This window comes from Colletotrichum aenigma (genome assembly GCF_013390185.1).
Source record: "Colletotrichum aenigma strain Cg56 chromosome Unknown KSG_Cg56_contig04, whole genome shotgun sequence".
NCBI lineage: Eukaryota > Fungi > Ascomycota > Sordariomycetes > Glomerellales > Glomerellaceae > Colletotrichum > Colletotrichum aenigma.
In genome coordinates, this window is record NW_023500910.1 from 3,019,248 (window position 1) to 3,029,721 (window position 10,474).

General features: G+C 55.9%; 4 protein-coding genes across 4 annotated transcripts; 2 read left to right on the forward strand and 2 right to left on the reverse strand.

The window, feature by feature from the left end:
• Window positions 1-255: 255 nt before the first annotated feature.
• On the forward strand, window positions 256-2,553 carry CGCA056_v006698 (putative RNA-binding protein; the record flags this gene model as incomplete). Its single annotated transcript, XM_037321947.1, has 1 exon — window positions 256-2,553. One exon carries the CDS (start codon window positions 256-258, stop codon window positions 2,551-2,553), a length of 2,298 nt encoding a protein of 765 aa, XP_037180424.1.
• Window positions 2,554-3,056: 503 nt separating this feature from the next.
• CGCA056_v006699 (putative magnesium transporter NIPA7) lies at window positions 3,057-5,136 on the reverse strand (the record flags this gene model as incomplete). The annotated part of the gene is made up of 2 exons (XM_037321948.1): window positions 3,057-4,252; window positions 4,314-5,136. 2 exons carry the CDS (start codon window positions 5,134-5,136, stop codon window positions 3,057-3,059), a joined length of 2,019 nt encoding a protein of 672 aa, XP_037180425.1.
• Window positions 5,137-5,419: 283 nt separating this feature from the next.
• CGCA056_v006700 (uncharacterized protein) lies at window positions 5,420-5,711 on the reverse strand (the record flags this gene model as incomplete). The annotated part of the gene is made up of 2 exons (XM_037321949.1): window positions 5,420-5,519; window positions 5,581-5,711. The coding sequence occupies 2 exons, from the start codon at window positions 5,709-5,711 to the stop codon at window positions 5,420-5,422; spliced, it is 231 nt and encodes a 76-aa protein (XP_037179609.1).
• A 1,138-nt stretch (window positions 5,712-6,849) lies between these two features.
• Window positions 6,850-8,064, forward strand: CGCA056_v006701 (uncharacterized protein; the record flags this gene model as incomplete). Its single annotated transcript, XM_037321950.1, has 1 exon — window positions 6,850-8,064. One exon carries the CDS (start codon window positions 6,850-6,852, stop codon window positions 8,062-8,064), a length of 1,215 nt encoding a protein of 404 aa, XP_037179610.1.
• Window positions 8,065-10,474: the final 2,410 nt, after the last annotated feature.

Below are 10,474 nucleotides of genomic sequence, written 5' to 3' on the forward strand. Positions count from 1 at the left end.
CAAATCAGGTATAGCGCGGGGTCGCTCATCCCCGCCCGTCAGACACCACGTCAAACGTGCACGTGCTGATAAGCTGGACCCCGAAGAAGAAAAAAAATGCTTATCGCAAATCTAGAGCAGCTTCGATCACAGCCAGCCACCTGTGCAAGGTAGAGAGGCTCTCAGTTTTTCCTCGACCTCGCGGACATCCACCCGAAACACTTTCCTGCTTCCAACCGACACCCATTGCTGTCGGATTTCGCAAGATTCACAGCCATGTCGTCACCCGCTAAGCCGTTGAAGCGGACTCGCGCCGAGGAGGATGAGCACGATGCGCTCGTCGCTGCCGCTGTTGCAGAGAACCTTGCAGCAGATGCCGTTTCGGAACCGAAATCCAAGAAAGCACGCGTGGAAGCCAATCGCTCGCTCTTCGTTCGGTCTCTCCCTGCCAACGCCACCAGCGAATCTCTGACCGACTTCTTCTCAGAGCACTTCCCTGTCAAGCATGCGACCGTTGTCCTCGACCCGACCACCAAGGCATCTCGAGGTTATGGCTTCGTTACCCTAACAGATGCCGACGATGCCAATGATGCCAAGAAGAAGCTCAACAACTCTCTCTGGGAGGGCCGCCGTATCAGGATCGATCTGGCCGAAGCCAGACATCGCGACAACAAGGACAGCGTTGTCGGCGCAGCCGCCTCTAGTGAGAAGCAAAAGCGTGCGCAAGCGCTCGAGGAGGCTAGAAAACCTCCTAAGCTGATTATTCGCAACCTCCCGTGGACGATCAAGAATTCCGAACAATTGTCCGCCCTCTTCCGCGCCTACGGCATTGTCAAATACGCCGATCTTCCCCAAAACAAGGGCAAGCTCAAGGGATTCGGTTTCGTCACCCTCAGGGGACGAAAGAATGCCGAGACTGCCCTGAAATCTCTGAATGGAAAGGTCATTGATGGAAGGCCCATTGCCGTTGACTGGGCTGTCGATAAGAGCGAGTGGGAGAAGCAGAACAAGGACGACAAAAACGCTGAGGGGGACGAGAAGCCGAAGACCAAGAAGAAGAATGCTGCGAAGGAGGAAAAGAAGAAGGCACCTAGCTCCAAGAATGACGAAGAACCCAACGACGCGGACGCCGATTTGGAGAATTTCATGAAAACTTTCGGAGCAAACTTGGAGGACGAGCCGGAGAGTGATGACAACAAAGACGATGAAGACAAAGACGAAGAGGACGAAGATGAAGACGAGCTGTTGGACGAAGAGGACTTCAGTGACGAGGAGGAAGAGAAGGACTCCGCTCCCAAAAAGCAGGCATCAACCGGCAACCAATCAACGATATTCATCAGAAATCTTCCCTTTACTGTTACCGACGAGCAGCTCAAGACACATTTCGTCCAATTCGGTCTTGTCAGGTATGCGCGTGTTGTCAAAGACCGGGAGACTGACCGCCCGGCCGGTACCGGATTCGTCTGTTTCGTCAAGGAAGAGGACGCGCGAGCCTGCATCAAGGGCGCGCCGCGTACGCAGACCAGCGCCCTCCCAACTAAACACTCTGTGTTGCAGGACGAGACTGCTGATCAGGACGGTCGGTACACTCTTGAGAGTAGACTACTGCAAGTCGCGCAGGCAGTCAGCAAGGACGACGCCGAGCGCCTGGCTGCCGACGGCAGCGCGAAGAGACGTGAAAAGGACAAGCGTCGTCTCTTCCTGTTGAACGAGGGTCAAATCGATACGAGATCAGCCTTGTACCAGAGACTGACCCCGTCTGAAATCAAGATGAGGGAGCAGAGCGCCAATCAGCGCAAGAAGCTCGTGCAGAGCAATCCTACACTGCACATCAGTCTGACCCGTCTGGCTGTCCGCAACATCCCGCGCGACATTGGTTCCAAGGAGCTCAAGGAGCTGGCCCGCAAGGCCTGTGTCGAGTTTGCTACAGACGTCAAGGAGGGTAAACGCCAGCCCCTGTCCAAGGAAGAAAAGGTCAGGAGTGCAAAGGAAGCCAAGGACGCCGAGCACGAGCGCAAGCTGAAGCGGAAGGGTATCGTCCGCCAAGCCAAGATTGAGTATGAGAGTCGCGAAGGCTCCAAGGTTACAGAGGCTGCGGGCGGCAGAAGTCGTGGGTACGGCTTTATTGAGTACTCATCCCATCGTTGGGCGCTGATGGGTCTGCGCGTTCTCAACGGCTACCAGCTGGAGAACGAGAATGGCAAGAAGCAGCGGCTCATCGTTGAGTTCGCCATTGAGAACGCTTCGGTGGTTGCCAGACGCAAGGCCGCCGAGAAGAACCTGGACCGAAACAGGAAGAACCAAGACGATAAGAAGGAGGGCGGCGAGGCCGAGGCCGCCGAGGCCGAGGGCAAAGAACTACCCAAGATGGCCTCATTGAAGAAGAAGGGCAAAAAGGGAAAGAAGGGCAACATGAATAAGGGCCCCAAGGATGACATCAAGAAGGAGGCTAAGGAGGAGACCCCAGGTGCTGGAAAGAAGTCAGGTGTGGCCCGCGAAGACGTAAAGCCGATGTTGATTGCGAGAAAGCGCCTGATGAGGAAGAAGAAGTCTGACGGCAGAGGAAAGGCGTAAATCTACATGTACGACAAATGTTAATAATGGGTTGTGGGTTGCGACTTCAGCAACAGAGAGTCTCCTATTTTACACCGGAAGTCCAAAAGCTCGATTGTTTGTTACGTTGTCAATTTCGAATTCTTGGTTCTCGTCATTTAGCGGATGACAAAAGTGCTCTTGTCAGTCCTTTACGCGCTGCGAAGAATACGAGGGTATGCATCATCAAGAACAGGAGAGGCAAGATCCATCCCATTTGTGCCAAAAACCCCTGTGCTTATGGGAGTATTAATGCGTGTCTATACACAAGAAGAAATCCAACCAAGTTCCCCAATCCTGATCCCGCACGCCTGAAAACGATAGACAGTGGATGGTATACCATACCCGTATCGACTCTACCAGGAACGCCAATATGCAATGCTTGTAAGTAATGATACCTCCCGAGCCTTGGGCCCTGATGAAAATCCAATAGACACTGAGACGTGTACCCGAAACTCCTTGCCGCACTTCGAATATTTGCTCTTTCATACCTCCTCTTCTGCGTCCGTGTTCGTATCCCTTCTCTTCTTCTTGACCCGGAAGAAATCACCCAAAGTGTCGCTAAGGCTTCGTGGCCTACCAGTCGGGTATTCTCTGGGCACACCTTCGCCTGCTGTTCGAGTACGCTCAGGGGGGCCCCCATCTCCGTGAGACTGGCCTAACAAATCTTGTCTTTCCGACTCATCATTCGCATTTTCGGCGTCATCCGGCATAAAAAGACTTGCCCGAATACTCGATCTTAACCTTCTCACAGATGCCCTACGCATCAAAGGGCTCTCCGTGCTCCTAAGCAGAGTGTCTTTGACGACTGCGCTGACGGTAGACGATAACGGGGATGGTGAGAACAGTGGTCCGGTAAACTGGTGGCTGTGGGGTCTTTGGCTGGGTAGCGATGGGCGAGGAGTGACGGGTCGATCCGTGGGAAACCCGGGCTGCAGTTGCCCATCGTACATCGGCGTAACTGGCTCTGAAGGAGAAAACCCAAGACCTGGGAAAGTGGCGATAGAATCATCTGATATGGTCCGTGTGCCTGGGGGAGGGAGAACCTCTTCAGCAGAATTGCTCCACGGGTTGGTGAGGAGAGGCTCGGACTCTGTATTGACAAGGTTCCCTGCTGACGCGGCGGTCGGGACACGGAGTGAAGGAATACCGGAATCATGCTGCATGCTGAACGGCTTGGAGCCATTCCCTGCGGGAAACCCGACAGAGGTTTTTGAGGAGCGTCGTGATTTCGGTGACGGGATTGAGGTTGATGACGGCTGGGGTGGTTGTGCGGGATCTTGCTCGGCGAGACCGATAGTCTCCTCCACACCATCAACGTCGGACATACCATCTTCAATGTCTTCCTCGACCCTCCCACTAGTAATGAGAACGACACCGGAGAAGGTGAAGAAACAACCACCAACAAACTTGACCGCCTGCTCGGCCGAGGTCCTCTCGAAATCTCGATACAAGACTGCGCTGCCAACAATGACGCAAAGAGTGAACAAGACAAATTGAACGGGGATGACCTGAGTGGAGCTGAATCTCTGTAGAGCCTTGTTGACGTATCGAACCTGCATAACCGCGGTGAACAGGAGAGTAAACAGCAGCGCATAGGTAACAGGGGTCTTGAAAGCCCCAAGAAGGGTCGACGAGAGCATCGAAGATACGCCCTTGGTGGATAGAGCCGTGAAGCCGCCTAGATACGGAGCGCCTTAGTTAGCATTGCGAAGACTGTTGAACGTGACTGAACTACGTACCGAAGAGCCCGACCAGACCAAGGTCAATCAAGATGGTCCGGTGGCCATACCGTGGGCTCGCCCACATGAGAACAATGATCAACGACACTGTTACGGCGAGGTAGATCTCGAACTCCAACGTTGTGATAGCGTCCCAAACATCGTCGGGGTCAAGCTTTGTCTCTTCTTGTTTGGCGCTCAAGACGACAACGACGACGCCGGCGACGGCAATAACGACACCCCAGAAGTCGCGCTGCCTGAACTTTTCCTTGAACAGTATCGGGGCGATTATGCAATTGGAAATCAGCGCAACGACTCCCAGGGGCGACACGATGGAAGCGGGCGCGAAGCCGTACGCCAAGAAGTTGCCCAGCTCGCCCAACGTAATCAGAATTTGGCCCATCCACCAATAGGGCGATTTGAGATATGTAGATGGCGCCTTTTCGTCGTCGCCGGAGTAGTCGGAACCGGTGGACTCCTCGGAGCGGAAGGATCTCGTAAGGGGTTCGGATTCGGAGGCATCGTTGTGGCCGTTTTCTTGATGTCCATCGAGGCGGCTGCGGTCGCTGTCGTTGATGTTCACGGTGCCGTAGACGCCGGGGGGGCGTCCGCTCGCATGTTTCAAGGCTTCTTTTGCTCTCCGACGGACTCGAATGCGCTCTCGATGCAATCTGATGTGGGCGTATCGCTGGACGTTGAGGGCGAGGGCAATAAGGATATTGCCAACAATGGCCGTGATGATGCCGATTAGCGAGGACCAGTTCTGGAGGTCCTTGCCGCCATCGCCGTCGCCGTGGCCCGGTCGTGCCGCAGGGTCGGCGGCGATCACCACAGAGGGTACCATGTCCACCGCGTGAGGGGGATTTGGGAGGAAAGCAGAAGGTGAGTTTGTAGGCGGGTTTCACAAGCTGTTTTTGTCGAGCTGCGATGCGAAAATGGTGTTAGTTAAGCAAGGCTGCGGGTAATGACGACGGCGCCAGAAGATGATTCGCCCGGCATCCAAGCGCGGCGGATAGTGTTGGACTCGGGCAGCTGTCGTATCATCTGGACGGCGAGGAGGCAGCCGCAACGAACGGTAACGAAATGCACCGGAGGAGTCGGCAAGGAACGGATGCAGTCAAGCAAACCTAGGATATGTAGCGCAAATGTTGGATGTAGCCAGCCATGAGGATGTGCGGTAGCAGGACGGAGGTTGCCAGAGGAAAGGAAAATTGAGTTGGAAATGGTCTAAGCAAAGTGGGATTAGCCGTTACGGTAGTTGATGGCCAAAAGGTTGAGGCCGCGTTACCCAGCTTGCGCTTGCTGTGACGGAAGCCGAGCGAGCACAAGTGAAGGAAAGGACCTGACGTTGGTTGTCGTTTGCCCTCGCTGCTGCTGCTGCTGCTCCTCCGCAGGTTTCCCGCTTCCTCTCACACACATAACGCAACATGCACACACGCTGCATTAGACATTGGACTGGGTCCGACACTCGACGCATCGGTCGGCAAGCCAGGACCGACCCGACTCTGACGCGGGTCTGGGCAGCAGGCACGTCCCACATTCAATCACAGGCCCCCGAAGCGAAAGGGCCCTGGGTGCTGTAAAGTGTGGCTCAGCACGTGTGGGGTCTCTACTATACGGCAATATGCTGTCATTTCGTGGCGCCCGAGACCCCAGCCTTCACTTCCATTCCGTCTCACAGCTCCCGCTGAGCTGCTGGCTGAGTGTGGCGTCGGAAGCGACCGGGCCAACGGGTCCGCTGGCATTCTGGCTGAGGCTGGTACGGATACGCCCAATTGGAACGTGGACCTGTCGTCACCGCACGTGCTGGAGGGGCCACTTGGTCAGTGCTCATAGCAGCACAGTGGTGGGTGGACTGGTGTCTGGTAGTGTGGCTCAGTCCCAATGGAAGACCACCCAGGTGCAGGCCGACAGCGACAGGGCCCATTCCCAGTCCCGTCACCCGGCGCATTTATTTTCAGGAGCGGAGAGGGGGTGCTTCCACCAGTGCTGGTGTTCCAGTCTGGCATTCCCAGTGCGGTGCCGTCCAGTCAGTTGCTCGAGAATTCCAGTGTCTTCTCATTGGGCCCGGGCCTGGGCCAGTTCCCATACTCCCGCCGCTCGTGACGGGACTTGTTGGGGATTTTCGGCCCATCTGAAGCTCCGAATCTCAACTGCCATCCCATTGGACTCTCATTCTCACCCCGCCGCCGCAGCTTGCCACTAGGTGAGCTGATCTGACCCGATAGACTCCGTCATATCCATGAGATTTCATGTCTTGTCGTCCCGACCTCAAACAGACCATCAACCCGACTACCCGCTGTTCATGAAAATCTAGACCTCGGTGCTCTTTCGCGTCCGGATCTCTTCCGTGATTGCTTGCACTTATTCAGCTCAGCTGTGTATTCACACACACACACACACACATACACAAACATACACAAACTCACACATACATATCGTCCCTTTTGCGCCCGCGCTCACACGCCCACTCATCAACTGAGACAATACCGACCGCGAAATCCAGATCTCGCCCAAAACAGTCGACGAGCCTCATTTACATCTACATACATGCAAAATGCCCGACAACGATCCCTCCGACAACGTCTTCGTTCGCTTTAAGCAAAAGGTCGATGGTCATATCGCCTTGGCTTTCCGCAGTGTCTTTGGCATCCCGACTTCAGTCACTCAGAATTTCAACAACGGCCGCTGGGCCGAGCCCCCTAGACCCCAAGAAGATGAACGCACGCCGAGCGACGACGGCAACAGCAACGGCAACGACAATGGCAATGGCAACAGCAATGCCAGCGGCAACCCCCAGCCTCGTTCGCCATCCTCCCAATTCCCCCAGCCAACCGTGTTTGAGCTGTTCTCGGCCATGTCGCCCATGCAGGCCCTCTTCAGAGCTGAAGAGTTCACTGAGTCGCTTTACCAGGCCATGTGGATTTCATTTCTCATTGAATCCCCATACTCGCCCCTGGCCCTCCGCGACATGCCGCAGCCCAGACCGAGGGATCTCCCGACGGACGCTGACCCAACTTTGTTTGGCTTCGAGGACGCTTTTGAGGATTTGCTCATGGTGACCAGTGGACAAGGCCTGCCCGACATCCACGAAAGACACCGGGTGAAGAAGGAGTGGAGGGAGCAATTCCCCAGGGGACTTCCTCCCATTCTATGGCTTCACCAGCTGACTCGCCAGGGTCTGTGGGATGGGTGGGCACCTAGACCTGACGTCCTCGAGGGAGCTATCAGCGAGAGGTGGCAGCGCTGGCTGCAGGAACAGGATGATCCTTTCCGTGACTCTCGCTCACTCCCGGCCGCGAGCCAGACCCCTTCAAAGGAACTTGAGCCAAAGGAAGCTGAGAAAACCATGGTGCGGGGTGTGACGGATGGCGCGGGGCGCGAGACACGGAACCGGCTCGGGGAGGAACAGTACAACAGGGAAACGGAAGAAGACTCTTACTTTTCGGTCATGGGAAAGGCTCGGTTCAGCGGGTCGAGGCAGACAGGGACGGGCAAGAGCAGCTCAACGACTAGAGACCTTTCACCACAAGGCCTCCCATCGGGTTGGAAGGTGGTGGAGGAGACTCAGGAACGCGACAACGGAAACGGAAACATCAGCATCAAAAAGACAGTAACGACGTTCAACGAAAAGGGTGAAGAGGTTGGCAGGCAGACCGAGAGGCGGTCCGACTACACCTGGTCGGCGAACTTCTCGACGGGAGGCGGCAATAAGCAGGATCAACGACAACAGAATGATACCGATGACAAGAGTAGTTGGTTTTGGAAATGAAGGCAGAACGGCATCTTCTTCTTTGGGAAAAGGGGGTGGTTTTGGGGGCCTGTAAGTGACTAGTGTAATTTTGAGCAAAATCCGGGCCAAAGAGAATGAGAAGAATTGTAACAGGTCATGCAGTTTTCCTCTTCATTCCCTTTCGGTCCATTACCCCAGCTCCGTGCTCCTACCGGTCCGACTCGCGGTCCTACCAGCACCTGCAGGATGTGACGAGACCAGGCGTCTGCTCTTCAATGTAGCTCGGGAATTCCACCATGAGGCAGACCAATTCACCAGCGTCGGCGACATCTCGTCGTACCTACCTCCTTCATGGGAGTGCAGTAGGAACACTACCTCTGTAAACATACCTCGGACGGCTTGTCTAGATCTCGGGCCAACGCCAACGCCAAGTGGCAGGCCTAAGGTAGCTACATGCTTTTAGCTTCAGCCTCCCGAAGACCGTCTATGCCCCGGCGGGAGGATGATGTGGAAGCCATCTGCAAGCCTCCAACTTTGACGGCCATACTGAGCACTTTATCCGAAGTTCTGAGGTCGTTCTACTGCAGACTTGCTCCATCGCGGCCAGCGCCGCGGTTTCGTTCCTGAAGTTGTGGTGTACGGCCGTCGTCTTGTCACCTACTGGACTGGTCCGACGCCGTCGCTCTCGGGGAACGGAAAAAGTGACGGAGGAAAAGCTTCCCGTGTACTACACCATCCTTGGAGCTTGGCTAAAGCGGCCTTTCTGCTGGACGCGAAACGGCTCTACTCCAGAATGGGCAAGAGCCTAGGGGGCTTGGAGGTGGCGAGCAAGTGCTCTTCTTCTATCGGCATCATTCAGGAGTCTAGCTCGGCTTTACGGTGACGGGGAATGTTGGTACACCTGAAGCCGCGCTTCGATACAGACCACATCGGGGGGCGGTACGCTCTCCGATTTCCTACGAGAGTACAAGACGGTAGCGGAACGTCAACTCGTGCCTGGCGTTGCCTCGACGTGTGGTGACATTGGGCACAACGATAACTTAAAGCTCGCGGACACCGCGTCGCAAGGGCGGCTGGCAAGGAAATACCAAAGAAGGCAAACACGCGACCGGCCAAACAGACACAGCGAGGTGGCGGCTGTCCAAGGTGGCGGTCGATTTTGACTTCGAGACAACAGCTGCCTAGCCTCCACGTTGGAGAAGCGGACTGGCACTAGGTACGTGCCCTACGTGATTCAACAAACTTACGACGGGTTGTCGTCCAAAACGATAGGAGCAAGTCCTCCTCGTCCCCGTCTTCCTCGTCCCAAGAGTGTCTTCTACTTCCAGGGTCAAGGCAAGAAGCGCTCCTAAAGTGAAAGGGGGAAAAGGGGGCCTAGTTTGAGGCAATTCGAGCGAGACAAAGTGGACAAGGAACGTTGAGAATCGTCAACAACGGCGCAGCCAACCCACTGGGACCAGCCAAGGCGCGTAAAGCGGTTGACGGTCCCTGTCCACGAGAACATCCCCGACTGGTGGGTTTAAGGCAAGCTGCATCGTGAAGCAAACACGAGGTGTTCGTACGAAAGCACATTCAATGCCCCCCCCCCCCCCCCCAGTTCGACTGCACTCATATGGTAGTAGCCCGGCTTCTCCCGCGCCAGAAAAAAAATCAATCCTCCGAATGGGGCTGACGATCACCAACAATTTCGCCGAACTTGGACGATCACATAGCAGGGGGGGCACGAGAGCATGAATTCCCACCCGCCTGCTCACTCCAATAGTCTGCGTTTACCCCAGTGACGGACGCCGGCAGTTGCAGCAAGAACGTTGACACGGGCGGGCTCTGCCGGCGCCTCTCGCGCCCCCAACGAACGGCGCGAAGGCACGCTCGTCACGTTCCTATCGTCTGTGAGGCCACGGAGGCGATGGGCGATGATGGGCTGGGTACCAAGAAGCACTCTCCATCGGGACAAATGCCATTCGCCCAGGCGGGCCGGAAGCGCACGGCCGATGGCCGGAGCTGTCAGCAATATGGGTCAGATCTCGTCGCGATATCTAGTCGAGCCTGGGTCGCATGGGAGATGATACTCTAGCCTCTATGCCATGTCAGATATCACGACGAGGACTGCAAGCCACACCCGCCCATCTCCCGTTGCCTGTAACGTACAAGGGAGATGGGCTCACGTCTATCGTTGTCGCCTCCGCCGCTGGCGCGTCTCGTTCGTCGGAACGCCAACGGAAACGGCGCCGTTGCCGTTGGTGGAGTCGGAGCGCCTAGGCTTTCCGAGCACGAAGGCGTTGTGTGTCATGGACGGGACAGCCTCGCCGATAACGAACGGGGACGACGAGAATAGCAGAGTCTGGTTCGACCAGCGTCTGACCTTCATCCCTCCTCTTTTCCATGGTCCCACTGAGAGACTGTCCGACTGACGCGGTGGTGCCCAAGTACTCAGTAAGGCGCTACTGTA